The sequence below is a fragment of the Cyprinodon tularosa genome, unplaced genomic scaffold (genome assembly GCF_016077235.1).
Source record: "Cyprinodon tularosa strain WSP-4 unplaced genomic scaffold, ASM1607723v1 ctg784, whole genome shotgun sequence".
NCBI lineage: Eukaryota > Metazoa > Chordata > Actinopteri > Cyprinodontiformes > Cyprinodontidae > Cyprinodon > Cyprinodon tularosa.
In genome coordinates, this window is record NW_024039545.1 from 236,354 (window position 1) to 253,912 (window position 17,559).

At 46.3% G+C, this 17,559-nt stretch overlaps 1 protein-coding gene across 2 annotated transcripts; it reads left to right on the forward strand.

Moving 5' to 3' along the window:
* The first annotated feature begins 2,271 nt into the window (after nt 1-2,271).
* On the forward strand, nt 2,272-14,910 carry mlpha (melanophilin a). Of its 2 annotated transcripts, XM_038270926.1 has the most exons (16): nt 2,272-2,400; nt 3,102-3,215; nt 4,703-4,924; nt 8,861-8,973; nt 9,052-9,099; nt 9,227-9,285; nt 9,365-9,454; nt 9,543-9,642; nt 10,428-10,621; nt 10,711-10,791; nt 10,876-11,109; nt 11,610-11,780; nt 12,197-12,358; nt 12,439-12,486; nt 13,503-13,548; nt 13,631-14,910. In XM_038270926.1, exons 1-16 carry the CDS (start codon nt 2,273-2,275, stop codon nt 13,669-13,671), a joined length of 1,851 nt encoding a protein of 616 aa, XP_038126854.1. In that variant the 5' UTR covers nt 2,272; the 3' UTR covers nt 13,672-14,910. The 2 variants fall into 2 exon arrangements, with proteins under 2 accessions (XP_038126854.1, XP_038126855.1); XM_038270927.1 differs by lacking the exon at nt 11,610-11,780 and having other exon boundaries at nt 2,280-2,400.
* The last annotated feature ends 2,649 nt before the right edge of the window (nt 14,911-17,559 follow it).

The window sequence follows — 17,559 nt, forward strand, 5'->3', positions numbered from 1 at the left end:
GACTTTATTATGAAGGTAAACCGCTAATGTATCAAAGCCAGTGCACGCTGCAGGCTCGACGCTTACCAATTAGCCCAGTCTTATAGCTGTGCCTACAGGTCTAACAGGTATGTCTGCAGGTCTTACAGGTGTGTCTGCAAGTCTAACAGGTGTGTCTGCAGGTCTTACAGGTGTTTCTGCAGGTCTTACAGGTGTGTCTGCAGGTATAACCGGTGTGTCTGAATGTCTTACAGTTGTGTCTGCAGATCTTACAGGTGTGTCTGTAGGTCTTACAGGTGTTTCTGCAGGTCTAACAGGTGTTTCTGCAGGTCTAACAGGTGTTTCTGCAGGTCTTACAGGTGTTTCTGCAGGTCTCACAGGTGTGTCTGCAGGTCTTACAGGTGTTTCTGCAGGTCTAACAGGTGTTTCTGCAGGTCTAACAGGTGTTTCTGCAGGTCTTACAGGTGTGTCTGCAGGTCTTACAGGTGTTTCTGCAGGTCTTACAGGTGTTTCTGCAGGTCTAACAGGTGTTTCTGCAGGTCTAACAGGTGTTTCTGCAGGTCTAACAGGTGTTTCTGCAGGTCTAACAGGTGTTTCTGCAGGTCTAACAGGTGTTTCTGCAAGTCTAACAGGTGTGTCTGCAGGTCTTACAGGTGTTTCTGCAGGTCTAACAGGTGTTTCTGCAGGTCTAACAGGTGTTTCTGCTGGTCTAACAGGTGTTTCTGCAGGTCTAACAGGTGTGTCTGCAGGTCTTACAGGTGTTTCTGCAGGTCTAACAAGTGTTTCTGCAGGTCTAACAGGTGTGTCTGCAGGTCTTACAGATGTGTCTGCAGGTCTAACAGGTGTGACTGCAGGTCTAACAGGTGTTTATGCAGGTCTAACAGGTGTGTCTGCAGGTCTTACAGGTGTTTATGCAGGTCTTACTGATGTGTCTGCAGGTCTAACAGGTGTGACTGCAGGTCTAACAGGTGTGTCTGCAGGTCTAACAGATGTGTCTGCAGGTCTTACAGGTGTGTCTGTAGGTCTTACAGGTGTTTATGCAGGTCTAACAGGTGTGTCTGCAGGTCTTACAGGTGTTTCTGCAGGTCTTACTGATGTGTCTGCTGGTCTAACAAGTGTTTCTGCAGGTCTTACAGGTGTTTATGCAGGTCTTACTGATGTGTCTGCAGGTCTAACAAGTGTTTCTGCAGGTCTAACAGATGTGTCTGCAGGTCTAACAGGTGTGACTGCAGGTCTAACAGGTGTTTATGCAGGTCTAACAGGTGTGTCTGCAGGTCTTACAGGTGTTTCTGCAGGTCTTACTGATGTGTCTGCAGGTCTAACAGGTGTGACTGCAGGTCTAACAGGTGTGTCTGCAGGTCTTACAGGTGTGTCTGTAGGTCTTACAGGTGTTTCTGCAGGTCTAACAGGTGTTTCTGCTGGTCTAACAGGTGTTTCTGCAGGTCTTACAGGTGTGTCTGCAGGTCTTACAGGTGTTTCTGCAGGTCTTACAGGTGTTTCTGCAGGTCGTACAGGTGTGTCTGCAGGTCTTACAGGTGTTTCTGCAGGTCTAACAGGTGTTTCTGCAGGTCTAACAGGTGTTTCTGCAAGTCTAACAGGTGTGTCTGCAGGTCTAACAGGTGTTTCTGCAAGTCTAACAGGTGTGTCTGCAGGTCTTACAGGTGTTTCTGCAGGTCTAACAGGTGTTTCTGCAGGTCTTACAGGTGTGTCTGCATGTTTAACAGGTGTGTCTTTAGGTCTAACAGGTGTTTCTGCAGGTCTTACAGGTGTGTCTGCATGTTTAACAGGTGTTTCTGCAGGTCTTACAGGTGTGTCTGCATGTTTAACAGGTGTGTCTTTATGTCTAACAGGTGTTTCTGCAGGTCTTACAGGTGTGTCTGCATGTTTAACAGGTGTGTCTTTAGGTCTAACAGGTGTTTCTGCAGGTCTTACAGGTGTGTCTGCATGTCTAACAGGTGTTTCTGCAGGTCTTACAGGTGTTTCTGCAGGTCTAACAGGTGTGTCTGCATGTCTAACAGGTGTTTCTGCAGGTCTTACAGGTGTGTCTGCAGGTCTAACAGGTGTGTCTGCAGGTCTAACAGGTGTTTCTGCAGGTCTAACAGGTGTGTCTGCAGGTCTTACAGGTGTTTCTGCAGGTCTAACAGGTGTTTCTGCAGGTCTAACAGGTGTTTCTGCAGGTCTTACAGGTGTTTCTGCAGGTCTTACAGGTGTTTCTACATGTTTAACAGGTGTCAGTCATAATAGAGTCTCAGACATAAAGCTGTGTTCTCCACATTCTGCAGTTTCCTGCATGATGTCACGTTGTCTGGTTATGAAACTCCGCCCCTCTTCTCCGTGCGGCGGATCATGTGATCAGCTGATGCTCTCGGGTTTTTCCGGCTCTTTCCTTCAGTCAGCAGCAGCAGCAGAGCCTCTCAGACGGTGAGTTTTAAACCTTTAATCCACTTTAATAATTAGAAGTAATTCGATTTAATCCCGTATCATTTCATCTGCTGTTTATTCTAAGTTTGATTGAATTTGAGCTGATTTAGAGCAGTTATTGTGGAATCATGAGCTGGACGTTCTCCAGGAGTTTATCTGGAAGCAGAAATAATCCAATTAGATGAAACTTTAGTTTTCTAACAAAGTCCGAGGAGCAGATGTTTGCAGAAGGTTGATTTGCTGCAGGCGTTAACTATGGCTTTCATCTTAAAGCATTTTATCTTTATTATTTATAGTTCTTATACATTTAGGACATTTTGAAATACTTCTTTTCACAATAATTTAACGGAGTTCGCTTATCTTTAGAGATTAAATCCATGTTGCTTTTATAAACACATCTTTAGTCTTTTCTAATATTTGACTTTAATTTTTAGTTTTTTTTTTAAATCTTGTTACAGATATCGATGTTTTTCCCTTATTTATTATTTTTAATGTTTGCATCTTGTTTAGTTGTCTAAAGTATCACAGTTATTTCTTTCTCAAAATGTTATCATGAATCTTTTATTACTGAATTTATGAATGGATTTTTATCTTGAATATTTATTATTTGGGCGAATAGTTTTCTTGAAATGCAGCTTTATAATCTATTGACTCATGGAAACAACGCCTGGGTTAAACTGATGCAGTCTGTTTGTTTTTAGCAATATGGAGCGGAAACTGGATCTTTCCCGTCTGACGGACGAAGAAGCCAAACATGTCTGGGAGGTGATCCAACGAGACTTCAACCTCCGCAAGAAGGAGGAGGAGAGACTGACGTAGGTCATTTCCTCCTTTATCAGGTTTAATCGCAGACTTTTCATCCCAGATCTGCAGGCAAACAGTCAAAAGTTAAAATCAATCCTCTGGACTTAGTTTCCAAGTCTGAAGACGTTTCTCTTCCATCCAGGAAGATTTTTTAATCCAAAATGTCAGTAAAATAGCGTTTAGTTCCAGGTTTTATCCAGCAGCCCAACAAAGCCTGGTTTTAGTTTAGAAAACATGCAAATAGAAACGGATGAACGGGTCCCCCCCTTTGGAATGGGGGTCGTTTGGCTTCATTGTTAGCCTGCAATGCCCCATACCTGTCTATGTCTCTGAAAGGGGGGTCGTTAGAGGGAATAGTTGGCCTGGATGACTGAGAATCTTCACCAGCAGATCAACCATTAAACTAAGGAGGATCTTTGATCTGTTATCAAAGCAACTTGAAGCAAAGTCTTTGCTTAAAGGAAAAGTCTTTAAATCAGTCTGTGGAGCCGTCAGGGAGGGCTAACCTAATGCTGACCCCCCCACCCGTCTGGCTCTGGGTAAATGCAGGTGCTGTGAGGGGGAGGATGGGGTGTACAGAGCAGGTATTGGGGGGGCGTGTCCACATGTGCGGCGGGGAGTGAGGAGGGAAACCTTGAATCCAGGTGGAGCCAGTGAAGGGGGGGGGCAGTGATGATCTCATCCAATAAAGTCTGTTTCCGTCACCCGGTCTGGAGGAGGTGACGCCATGGAGCCGCTTTCCAGCAGGGGGGGCGGAGTCTGGAGATATTCTAGAAAACAAAGTCCTGCAGCAGCGATTCACACGCCCAGATTTATGACTATTGGTGAAAAAGGGGGAGGAGCCAGAAAAGGTGATACTGGTTATGGGTGACGAGTCTGATGGGGGGGGGGGCAGAAAGGCTTCAGCTTTGCTCCATCCACACCCTTAACTCCTCATCCTTCGTCTCTAACAAACTTTACATCACTAACTGGACCAGGTCCCGTCTAGGACCCTTTCTGGACTGTTTGTCCCTCAGCGTTGTCCAGGTGTTGCCAGGCAACAGAGCGCTGGGTGTGATTCTCTGAACCTCCTGTTGGTTCATGTGACTCTGGCTGGAATGTGAGCGTGAAAGATGCTGTTGTTACTGCAGTCGATCACGCCGCCATCATACGCTCTGAGATCACAAGCTTGCCCTGTTTCCCATGAAGCCTCCATCTCCCATCAGGCCCGGGGGCAGACGGCGCCGCGGAGCAACAGAATGACTGTGTCCTCTGTGGCCCAGCTGCTTCTGTAATCACATTCAAACTGTGCAAATCCGATTTTACTGCAGCAGAGAAAACAAACGTCTTTTTGTGGTCCGACTCCTGAAATCAGGAGATTAGCAGCTGATAAACATCAGCAGATCCAATCTTCTCCTTTACAGAAACCATAACTGGCTCCATTAAGTTTGGTCTTAATCTGAGATCAAGTGAATTCAGGTGTAAAGGAGAATGATATTCCTGTTCTTCCTGTTGGCAGTGAGCTGAAGACTCAGATTGAGAAGGAGGACACCAAGCGTGAGCTTCTGGGTTCTCAGAGGAACGTCTCGGATTCTCTCTGCATCCGCTGCCTGCAGCCCTTCAAGTTCCTGGTCAACAGCAAGAGGCAATGTTTGGACTGCCGCATGTTCACCTGCAAGTCCTGCAGCCGCTACAACAAGAAGGAGCACGGCTGGGTGTGTGACAACTGCCGCATGACCAGGTGAGATAGATGGGACACTGGTGGACGATCAGGGGACAGGTGGAGGTTAGGACAGAAGGGACAACAGCATAATGGATGGAAGCACCAGAAAACAGAAGGAGGTGGAAGGGTTTTAGCAAAGACTGTTATTAAACTAGCAGGAGTCAGGAAGCAGAGCGAGAGACGAGTCCATCAGGAGACACTTGGACATCAGATCATTAGCAGAAAGCTGGAGGGACGGAGGACAAAGGAGACAATCAGAAGCTCGGTGGGACAGACCAAGTCAGTACCATGGAAACCAGGATGATGGACGGTTTAATTTTAATTCAATGCAGTTTATATCTACAACTCCAATTCAAATCATGGCATCACAGTTCATGTTATAGATCCAAATCAATCAGATCATCTATCAGATTGTTTCAAAGTTTCTCTTAAAGGAAAAAAAAAACTACTGATATTTCTCTCCAGGATGGAGTCACAGTCAGAGAAACAGGACTACACTGGAAAACAGGCCAAGCTCCAACATCTAGAAACAAAGGTGTTGATGGCAGCAGCACAGCTGATATTTCTCTCCAGGATGGAGTCACAGCCAAACAGGAACAGACCAGATGAAGCTACTATGAGAAAAAGCAGAGAGAGCAGAACGTTAGAGATTGAACTAACAGATTCTGCAGAGTGGGAGAATAGAGATAGAATGAAGCAGAATGATGAAAAAGGGGTCCCTATGTCCTCCAGCAGTCTAAGCCTATAGCAGCATAACTATAGAGATAGATCAGGATAACCTGAGCCACTCTAACTAGAAACTTTATCAAAAAGGAAAGTTTTAAGCCTAGCCTTAAAGTAGACAGGGTGTCTGCCTCACCGAATATCATTAGTGACTTTCACCAGAGCTGTTTCAGTGCTATGATGAGCTCTAAAGACAAATAAAAATATAAGAGTTTATTGAAAAAACATTCAGGTCCAAGTCAAACTGATTTCAGTTAAAAACTTTTGACTTAAGACTAGTAAAACTCAGCTACTCTAAGCTAGTGAGCACAAAGAGAACGGAAACATGGATTAAAACCATAATCAATGAGATGATGCAATAATATCACAGTTTAGCTGGATTTTAAGTTTGATAACCAAAGTTTATCTGGAAGAATGTGATCAAATTCGCTTTTCACTTATTTACAGCGAATCTTTAAACAAATTCACAATGAAAATCCAAGAGGTGATAAAATATAATTTGGTCAAATAATGTTTTATTAAATTATTTGCTTAATCAGAAACCAATAACCTTCAGTTAAGGATTTTTACCCTCTTTCAGTGAGCTAGCTTTAGCAGACAGGAGACAACATGAGTTTGACTTTCTCCACCATCCAGCACCTTCGCTTGGCAGAGTTTTCCTTTGTTCATTGGGGGGAGGTCTACTAACCTCCAGGCAGGACCTAAAGGTTCTGACACAGTTGGAAACTGCCAGTTTTGCAGCACTTTGGTTGTGAAACGTCAGCCACCATGACTAAGGCCCCGTCCACACGAAGTCAAACCCTGGCCTAAACGCACAAATTTTTCACCAAACCAGCCTCTCATCCATACCAAGCCGGCGTTTCGGGAGTCTGTAAACGATCTTTTTTTTATTCAGCCTTCAGAGTGGGAAGATTTCAAAACGCCGTTTTCACGTTTCCATCTTTACGCTCTAAACGCATATTTTTTTTTACACGCATGCGTCATAGCGTCGCCTCTAAACACGCATGCGCGACACAGTATCACAACAACAATGGCGCCGTTGCTGCTCATGCTACTCACCCTGCTGTCGGGCTTACAACAGAATCTTCTTCTTCTGGAATATCTCCAGGAAGAACAGAGCAATATCGACCACATAGTTCAGCACCTGAATTTGACTGAACCACCAAAATGGACCCGCAGGGCAACCATGTATAAATATTAGTGCGCATGCCCAACATTTCGTCACCTACTTTTGCTTTGGCACCACAGCGCCACTTATAGGCCTGGCATACATTTTGCAGCGTTTTCATGCATTCGTGTGGACGATCACATTTATTTTACGTCTCCGTCTTTACAAGAAACGTTCTGGAAAATATCAGCGTTTCGTGTTCGTTTTGACTTCGTGTGGACGGGGCCTCAGGCTGGGTCATTCTGGAGTTCTGGACCTTGGGTCTGGGCATTCCTTGATGTCTCCCTCCCTCCCAAAGGGGAAAGTAGAGACAGCTGCTTTTGTCCTCAGTGCATAGTGGGGGGCCAAGGCGTACCTCTGAGGAGCGTCTCTTAAAGTGAATTGGGGGAGGGGTGCAAAAGCTTTGAGAGGAGAGCAGGACTGTGGGGCAAAACGTCACGCTCTACCTTGGTGAACATATTCAGATCAAATGAGATTATTATCATGGTTTATGGCCCAACAGCTTGTTCACCTTCTGGAGATAAACCAGTCATGTTCAGATCAGCTTGTTCACCTTCTGGAGATAAACCAGTCATGTTCAGATCAGCTTGTTCACCTTCTGGAGATAAACCAGTCATGTTCAGAGGGGTGTTTGGTGGGGAAAGATCTGCTATTAATTCCATTTTACAAACATTGATTTCTGAGTGCTGAGTTTCATTCATTCAGGCCTCAAAGCTGCAAGTCTACAAGGTTTCTAAGGGAGAGTTGTTAGTTATGTTATTAGGGAGTGTTTGGGGAAAAATAAAAGTTATAAGCTAGCTGTTTCTCTACAGAGATCTTATTTTAATAGAATCAATCTCATTTATGAAGAATCACATAAAAGTTGATGCTCTGAATTAAACCAGTGAGTCAGCTTTCTATTTTAGGTTTTATTTTTCAAAGGGACGCATTGGAATATCGTTCGGTCACACAGAGGATAGGAGAGAGAAAGAGACACAGATTCTTTAAAACTTATAACTGCACTATCTGATAATGATCTGATAAAATGTAACTTTCTTTTGGGGGAGGAGAACTCTGTTAAAGTAATCCTGAAGGTTATTAGAAAGTGGTCAGAGAGGAAATCCTGTTATTTCTTCACATTCTATGCCGTATGTCAGCACAAGATCCAAAGTATGAAGATGAGAATGTGTGGGACTATTCACATTTTGAACAAAGCCAATAGTGTCTAAGATAGCATTAAAGGCTGCTCTTAAGCTATCGCCTTCAATGTCAGCATGGATGTTAAAATCTCCCACTATGATGACCCTGTCAGTATTTAATACCAAATCAGAAAGGAACTCTGAAAACTCATCTAAAAATTCAGAGTAAGGACCTGGTGGACGATACAAAGTTACAAAAAGAAGAGGTTTTCTTGCCTTGAAATTTGGATCAGGGAAATTAAGGGTTAAATGTTCAAAAGAGTTGTAGGTATTAATTGTTTTGGGAGTAATCAGTAAGTCAGACTGGAAGATTGTTGCTACTCCTCCTCCTCGCCCAGAACTTCTGGGGATGTGAAAATTTAAATAGCTTGAAGGAGTTGCCTCATTTATGCTCACATAATCCTCTTGCTGCAGCCAGGTTTCTGTAAGGCAACACAAGTCAATGTGATTATCACAAATCAAGTCAATAACTAGCAGACTTTTAGAGGAAAGTGATCTTATGTTAAACAGACCGCATTTAATCGTTTTAACTTTTTCCCCAATTGAAGTTATTTTGATTTTAATTAGATTATCATGATTTACTCCTTTGGGAATATTTGCTAATTTATTAGATTTTGGTCGTGGGCAAGACACTGTCTGGATGGAGTAAAGAGTGGGTAACAGTAGAGAAGCTGCAGAGAGGTCTGTTAAACTAGGACTCTACTTCCTGGGTAACAATAAAAATGAGTTAAAATGATTCCTGTCGAGAAGGATGCCGGGTTTCCCTCCTGGACCCATTAAGCCACAAGTTGGTTCTGAATAAGCAGAGTTCGGGTTCTTCAGATCCACCCTTTGGGTACTACTGCAGGTTTCTGTCATCATGACGTTTTTCTTCTTGTATTAAAGGGTATTAAAGATGGGGACATTAGGTTGGTACCACGACAACGTGAGAAACCGATTTAAGCGGTTTGGCAGTGCCAAGGTGATGAGGTCATTATACAAGCGTCTGAATGGAGATGGTGAGCGAATCACAGATCCTGATTTTCACGTGTACGTATTGCATGTGTGATTATTCAGTATCTGTGTTTGTGGTTCAGGTGGCCGTGATGACGACACTCAGAGTATGCCGGATGTTAACCGTAACCGTAAGTCTCTCAACGAGGCCATCCAGTTTATTTGTGCTACATGCATAAAAACAGGGCGAGACGTTGGACCTGCAATCCGGAAAGTTCTCCAAGGCACAGTCCCACTGACCGTGCTGCTTTATTTCAGATGGATACAACTGTCCTGAGGATGATCCTGGAGAGGCCGAGGCTCAACACTACAAAGTGGTAAACATGAATACGGAAGGAAAGGGTTTTTCTCCTAAACACAGAGCAGCGGTAACTGAAGCAGCTGTTTCAAACTTAGATGAGGAAGAACAAACGTCTGCTGTCGGTTCATCCCATGGACTTTGACTCGGAGGATTACCTTCCTAACTCACGACGGCCTTCTGTCCAGGTAAACTCCCGCTTAATGTCAACTCATTCCATGAGATACTTTAAGAAATCTGTAGTATTGATGATAAGTTTAAAAATTATACATGCAGATGCAGGATGATCGATATTACAGGAACGACATGGATTACGACTATTACAGCCACAGAGGGAACCGCAGAAAGAGTCTGGACCGCTATGCCATGAGACCCGGTCAGTGGATAGAACTCTATACTTTAGAGATAGAACATCTGGACTATGGGTGTGTACTGTGGGTATTTAGATCTAATCCTTTCTGGAGACACCTCACAGGTATTAGGACGATCTTTTCTACTCACAGCATCTTGGAAGAGGGTTTCTAAGGGTGATGGCTTGTTTTCTTAAACTAACATGGTCCTCATGACCTTCTTGAGTAGGTGACCTCAAGCAGGATTAGAAGCATTTGTATCTGAGTTAGAAGCAGCTGAATGAGGGTAAACACCTGGATGTTTGAGGCAATAGTCTTTAGCATGAAAAGGAGGAATTCCTATGGTCACAAGTTGCTAAAGTAATGACTGAAGATAGAACCCAGGAAAAGCCAAAGCCTTGTCAATAGTCATGAGCTCTGGGTCCAACAGAACAATAAAGTTCCTCAGACTGTGGGACCTAAACATGCTAGGTGAGGTGTTCACACCAGAGATTTCGCTGCTCTTCAAGCAAAGAAGTCAGCAGACGGGGTGGCAGGAGACCTTCTTTCCAAAGTAGTTGGACATGATCCACAGCAGGTGTCTCACAGATACTTGTAGACATCCTGGAATCCCACTGGATGAGCTGGAGGTAGCAGGAGGAAGGCGGGTCCAGAGAGTTCTGGTGCACCAGGACCTGGTTTTGGTTGGCAGCGTCTTCCATTGTTTGGTCACTGAATGCGTTGTGATAATAGTGACAGCATGTTGTCCCATCAAAATTATCCCACTTACTCCTTCATCTGCTGTCATTTGGTTGCTTTGCCGTATGACCAGAGGACTTTGCAGAGAACCGGATGGTCCGGACCCGCTCTCTGTCTAAGATCAGCTCCTCGGTGGCCAGGCAGCAGTATGTTGACACCTCGGATGAGGAAGAGTATCAGAGGCTCCCCCCTGTTCACCAGCAACCCCATCACCGCCGGAAGAACAGTAGAGCCTCTTCACAGGAGAACCTGGGTCAAGCTCCACCCGTAAGGACACACTGCCAGTCAGAACTGGGTCTGTAGGAGAGGAAAGAACCGCCAGATTATTCTTTTTTTGTCTGGCTTCTGTTTTGCAGATCAACGAACTCAACAAGCGGATGTCGGCCATTGAGAGTCTGCTGAGCCGCCTGGAGGAGAAGATGACTCCTGCTGATGAGGTAAGGCTGGACACATCAACCCGGAGGGAGATAAACCCTCCCCTCACTTCGCTTCCCGCCCAGAAACCCTCCTTCTTCCTGCAGGTCCTGAATCCATCTGCTCAGAATGAGGAGGAGAAGTTGAGAAGGAAGCTGAGTGAGCTGGCAGGGAACCTGAGCGATAAAGGCTTGTCGTCGGATGATGAGCCCAGGAAAAAGGCTTCCTTTGGAATCAAAAGTTCGTCTGGCATCAGGGGTGGAGCTGTGGTCCCTCTGGACTCACTGAAGGACAAAGAGCTGAGCTCGTCCAGCGATGAGATGCCAACAGAGGCTCAGAAGGTATAACGGCTGCTCCTGCAGCACATTCTGAGTAACAGCAAGCAGGAACCTGGATGAGGCCAAAGTTTCATCCAAACCTTTGCTTCCATGCTGCTGCTGGTGCAACTCCTCATTCTGGGAGTAAGGAATCACACTACCTTTGAATCCAATCAGATCCAGGTTCCTGTTTGTCGGGGCATCAGCGTGGCTCTGCTTTCTCCTGGGAAGGTATGATTCCACCAGGACAAAGCCACAGCGTGCACTGAGACCTCTTCATGTGGAAAAGTCTAAACTCTGTCTTTCTTCGCCAAGCATGAAATTCAGAAGAAAGATTGAAGATGTTAAAGTGCATGAAAACCTCCTCATTAACAGCCCCTCCTGTCAGGTTGTGTTAATGTGAAGCAGCTACCTGCCTGGACCCCCACCAACCCCAGGAGCTGCTTGAGCATCCAGTCTGGTAGCTGCTGCAGAGACGTTTTGTTTTCCAGCTGCTAACATCTGTCCCTCTACATGGCTTTCAGAGATCCACTGCCGCCGCCCTCTGTGACCTCACCACTGAGGTCCTGAGAACCATTAACGCCACAGAAAACGCAATGGTCGAGTACGGCCTTGCAGAGCCGATCGACAGGTCCCCCTTAGTTGGCACTGACGTAAAGCAGGCCGATGATGCTTTCAGGGAACTTGAGGAAAATGTAAGCTTCCGATGTGACCTGCATGATCAGACCCATTCCTCCGCAGTCCAAACCCAAAACCTCTTCTGAAGCATGAAACAATGTCTGGATTGGCTTCACCTTTTACTGGCTGCTGTGTGTCCACTGGAACAGGGCATGGGACTGGGACACACACTGGGTCCAGTTAGGTTCCAGTTCCTCGGGTTCGTCAACAGCACACCTGTTTTAAGACTCGATTTATCAGGGTTCTGATCAGAACTTCAATTCCTACACTGAGATGAACATCCTGCTCTGAATGAGGCGCAAACTTCTGGAACCCAGTGGAACCTGAACAGGAACCTGATGAGTGTGTTTCCTGGACCTTCAGCCCTGCCAGCTTCATCAGAACCAGCTTCAGCTTCCTGTCCCATGACCAAGCTGTCCTCCTACCTGTCCAGGTGTACGTCTCAGCCGGTCAGTCCTATGAGCTGGAGACGAAGCTGCGGCGTCTAGAGCAAAGCGCCAAGAACCGTTTTGGGGGGACGACGGACTCTGAGCTGTCGGAGCTGGAGGACGTGGTGGCGCTGACTGCCGCCAGAGTGCAGAGCGCCGAGAGCGAGGTTAGCCAGACGGCGCCAGCAGACGTCACGTCGGTCCAGAAGCTTGTTTCCATTACTCACTGTGTCTGTTTGCCCAGCAGGTGTCGGACATTGAGAGTAAGATCGCAACTCTGAGCGCCAAGAAGAAGGTCAGTGTGACAGCAGAGCCCAGCCTTCCGGTCTGTGGTTCGGTGGTGGAAGCCATGTCTCTGTGAACCCACAGATTAGTTCAGATTATCCTCAGTGTTCGGACTAAGATTAAACCAACTCATGTGTTTGGATCGCGGTTCTCCTGGAACCTTTGCAGTTCTCATATTAGTGAATCGACCTGTATGTTCTGCTGGGGAAAATGGTGCCCTCCAGTGGATTCACTGAAGCATTACAGTGGATAGTTTGCAGACCAAAAACATCCCACGTTCAGAGAGCAACCGTTGTCTTTCACATGACGGGGATGAAAACCTTCTGCTCTGTTTTGGTTTTTGTGACCCCCAGATATTTCAGGCCTGTGTAAAAAACCGAGACCCGTGTTCTGTCAGATCAGGATTCCCATAGTCAACAGACATGCGCCAGACGTCAGTTTTACGTTTAGCCTTTTAGTTTTGTACGAAAAATCGACTTTAAACTACATCAACGGGCATTTATCCCTTTAGTCATTTAAGGTCAGATCACCATATGATTGAACAAACACCTGTGGTCGGAAAATGTAGATTTCTCTTGTTTCATATATTTAGTTATGCTGTTTATCCAGTGAAAATGTTTTTATTCAGTTTGTTTCACCTGCAAGGCCACAAAATGTCTGAGGAAGACGTCTTTGCATACAAGAAATACTTCTTCCATAACAAGCCAAATTCTTTCTTACGAATTGTTATCGTTTAATCAAAGTGTGTCATTTGTTTTCACAACCTTCACAGCTTTTTCCTCATTATAAGTAAGGGAGACAGATCAGAACAGGGCTGATTACCACGATCAACTGTTCTTTAAACTACCTCAGAAGTAAAGGGTTAAACGGGTATTGACTCTGGGTCTGCTGGTCTGACTGGTTTCGCTCATCTGACAGAACACCGGGATTAGAACCTTTAGATAAATCTAAAGGTCTGAGACGCCGGATCATGTTGTGTTTTATCGGGTTTTATCCTGTATTCTAACTGGAAAGTTTCTGTTGCAGGTTTCTGGACCTCACCAGAAGAAAAGGGCAGCTTCAGACGCGCCGAGTGAGAAACTTTTCTTATCTTCCTGACTGTTAATCGAACGTTAGCCTGGCGCTGCTGACCCGCTCTAACCTGTTGTTGACAGAGAGTAACGGGGCTCCCTGGAGGTCCAGCACCAGGTTCTGATCCAGTTCCAGTTCAGGATCCTCTTCCTGCTTTTCTTCAGCCTCCTTCACTAATGTTGGCAGATCAGAACCAGGATCAGAGGCCCTTTATGGACCCAGATTCTCCATGACAGAACCGCCTGTTCCACCCAAACAGAAACGGGTCCAACAGACGATGGAAGTGATTTAAGGAAGAACTCCTTCCTTCTGAAACCAAACATTATTCCTTATATCAGTTTGGATCAGAACTGAGAGGTTCCGACCCAGTTTGTGTTCCCTAAAGTCTTCCATCGGCCTGCATCTGATCGGTTCTGGGTTCATCCGACCAATAAGATCCTTCTTTAAGCTTCAAATTCCGAAAAAGTATCACATCCCAGAATGTTTCCACTTTAAGTAATAAATGAGAAGAAGGTCTAAACTGATCTGATCCTCGTAGATAAATGATGGTATGAATGTTATTAACATTTTATAAATCACTGAAACAGAACCTGTCTGACTGCATGAAGTAGGCTAAAAGATCTGTAAAGGCAGAAAATCACCACTTCAGGTTCTGATGAGTCTCTGACCTCCATCAGTCTAGAAAGGGTTCCGAACCATTTCTAAGACTTTGGACTCCGGAGAACCAGAGTCAGAACCAGGATCCACACATGGAACCTAACCCTAACCACCACCATTACTCCAGGAGGTCCTCAATGACTCATCCAGGAGGTTCAGGAGCATCTAGAGCTCTACAGGCCTCACTGCTCCAGTTAAGGTCAGAGGTCACGGCCCAACAGTCACAAAGAGACTGGTTCCAGGACCACTGCCGACCCAAATGAAACATAAAGACCCGGCGCACATTCTCAGAGACCGCTACACTCAGACATGGTGGTGGTGGTGTGATGGTCTGGGTCTGTGATTGATGGAGCCATGAGTTCTGCCCTCTAGTGGAAGATCCACTTGGTCCACCTCTGAAAAAGCTGCTTTGTGGGTGGCCTAGTCAAAGTCTGAGATGCTGGAAGCCTTCAGCAAAGCCAAGTCAAAGACTCGGTAGCAGTTATCAGAACCGCCTAGATGTAGGTCCAGGGAGTGATTACTTTTATGGATGTTTATCTTAATAAGTGACTAATGATTGAAAACAGTTTTTAATTTTCTCTTAGATGACCTTTGATAAAAACATGGGAGCTGAACCATTTGGACCTTTGTTAGACTCTGATCCAATCACTAAATCCTGCTGATTCTCTAACATGTTCATCGCATTAAATAAACTCAATAAACAGCCTGTTGGTCTCTGCTGGTTTCTGGGGGGGTTAAATCTAAACAACCAATAATTTATCCATAAATAAAGTAGCCAACCGCTACAACCGTCAGTCCCTCCATCAGGCAGTCAGTCCCTCCATCAGGAAGTCAGTCTGTCCATCAGGCGGTCAGTCTGTCCATCAGGCAGTCAGTCTGTCCATCAGGAAGTCAGTATCTCCATCAGGCGGTCAGTCTGTCCATCAGGCAGTCAGTCCCTCCATCAGGCAGTCAGTCTGTCCATCAGGAAGTCAGACTGTCCATCAGGAAGTCAGTATCTCCATCAGGCGGTCAGTCTGTCCATCAGGCACACTGCAAAAAATATAAATCTCAATAAGTTATTTTTTCTTAAAATAAGTGTGTTTTTCCTTGATTTGAGGAGGTAAGTAAGACACTTTGCCAATGGAACAAGACAATTTCCTTTTAAAATAAGAAAAAACTATTTTATCGTCTTATTTCAAGTAAATATTATCTAACTATCTTATTTTAAGAGTGAAAATACTCATTCCATTGGCAAATCATCTTATTTACCTGCTCAAATTAAGGCTAAATATACTTAATTTAAGCCATTTTTTACTTATTTCTGGATTGTTTTTGCAGTGCAGTCAGTCTGTCCATCAGGAAGTCAGTCTGTCCACCAGGCAGTCAGTCTGTCCATCAGGCAGTCAGTCCCTCCATCAGGAAGTCAGTCCCTCCATCAGGAAGTCAGTCTGTCCACCAGGCAGTCAGTCTGTCCATCAGGAAGTCAGTCTGTCCACCAGGCAGTCAGTCTGTCCATCAGGAAGTCAGTCTGTCCACCAGGCAGTCAGTCTGTCCATCAGGAAGTCAGTCTGTCCATCAGGCAGTCAGTCTGTCCATCAGGAAGTCAGTCTGTCCATCAGGCAGTCAGTCTGTCCATCAGGAAGTCAGTCTGTCCATCAGGCAGTCAGTCTGTCCATCAGGAAGTCAGTCTGTCCATCAGGCGGTCAGTCTGTCCATCAGGCAGTCAGTCTGTCCATCAGGCAGTCAGTCTGTCCATCAGGCGGTCAGTCTGTCCATCAGGCAGTCAGTCCCTCCATCAGGAAGTCAGTCCCTCCATCAGGAAGTCAGTCCCTCCATCAGGAAGTCAGTCCCTCCATCAGGAAGTCAGTCTGTCCATCAGGCAGTCAGTCTGTCCATCAGGAAGTCAGTCTGTCCATCAGGCGGTCAGTCTGTCCATCAGGCAGTCAGTCTGTCCATCAGGTGGTCAGTCTGTCCATCAGGCGGTCAGTCTGTCCATCAGGAAGTCAGTCTGTCCATCAGGAAGTCAGTCTGTCCATCAGGCGGTCAGTCTGTCCATCAGGCAGTCAGTCTGTCCATCAGGCGGTCAGTCTGTCCATCAGGAAGTCAGTGTGTCCATCAGGCGGTCAGTCTGTCCATCAGGCAGTCAGTCTGTCCATCAGGCGGTCAGTATCTCCATCAGGCAGTCAGTCTGTCCATCAGGCAGTCAGTCTGTCCATCAGGCGGTCAGTCCCTCCATCAGGCAGTCAGTCTGTCCATCAGGAAGTCAGTCTGTCCATCAGGCGGTCAGTCTGTCCATCAGGCAGTCAGTCTGTCCATCAGGCGGTCAGTCTGTCCATCAGGAAGTCAGTCTGTCCATCAGGCGGTCAGTCTGTCCATCAGGCAGTCAGTCTGTCCATCAGGCAGTCAGTCTGTCCATCAGGCAGTCAGTCCCTCCATCAGGCAGTCAGTCTGTCCATCAGGAAGTCAGTCTGTCCATCAGGAAGTCAGTCTGTCCATCAGGCGGTCAGTCTGTCCATCAGGCAGTCAGTCTGTCCATCAGGCGGTCAGTCTGTCCATCAGGAAGTCAGTCTGTCCATCAGGCGGTCAGTCCCTCCATCAGGCAGTCAGTCTGTCCATCAGGAAGTCAGTCTGTCCATCAGGAAGTCAGTCTGTCCATCAGGCGGTCAGTCTGTCCATCAGGAAGTCAGTCTGTCCATCAGGCGGTCAGTCTGTCCATCAGGAAGTCAGTCTGTCCATCAGGCGGTCAGTCTGTCCATCAGGCAGTCAGTCTGTCCATCAGGAAGTCAGTCTGTCCATCAGGCGGTCAGTCCCTCCATCAGGCAGTCAGTCTGTCCATCAGGCGGTCAGTCTGTCCATCAGGCAGTCAGTCTGTCCATCAGGAAGTCAGTCTGTCCATCAGGCAGTCAGTCTGTCCATCAGGCGGTCAGTCTGTCCATCAGGAAGTCAGTCTGTCCATCAGGCGGTCAGTCCCTCCATCAGGCAGTCAGTCTGTCCATCAGGCGGTCAGTCTGTCCATCAGGCAGTCAGTCTGTCCATCAGGCGGTCAGTCTGTCCATCAGGAAGTCAGTCTGTCCATCAGGCGGTCAGTCTGTCCATCAGGCAGTCAGTCTGTCCATCAGGAAGTCAGTCTCTCCATCAGGCGGTCAGTCTGTCCATCAGGAAGTCAGTCTGTCCATCAGGCAGTCAGTCTGTCCATCAGGCGGTCAGTCTGTCCATCAGGCGGTCAGTATCTCCATCAGGCGGTCAGTATCTCCATCAGGCAGTCAGTCCGTCCATCAGGCAGTCAGTCTGTCCATCAGGCAGTCAGTCTGTCCATCAGGCGGTCAGTCTGTCCATCAGGAAGTCAGTCTGTCCATCAGGCAGTCAGTCCCTC

Bases quoted from the DNA above. Each gene is read 5' to 3' on its own strand.
- mlpha (XM_038270926.1), top strand. From the start codon at position 2,273: ATGTCACGTTGTCTGGTTATGAAACTCCGCCCCTCTTCTCCGTGCGGC. The intron at 11,110-11,609 runs GTATAACGGCTG...CATGGCTTTCAG, and splicing joins TGCCAACAGAGGCTCAGAAG to AGATCCACTGCCGCCGCCCT. The intron at 12,359-12,438 runs GTTAGCCAGACG...TTTGCCCAGCAG, and splicing joins TGCAGAGCGCCGAGAGCGAG to GTGTCGGACATTGAGAGTAA.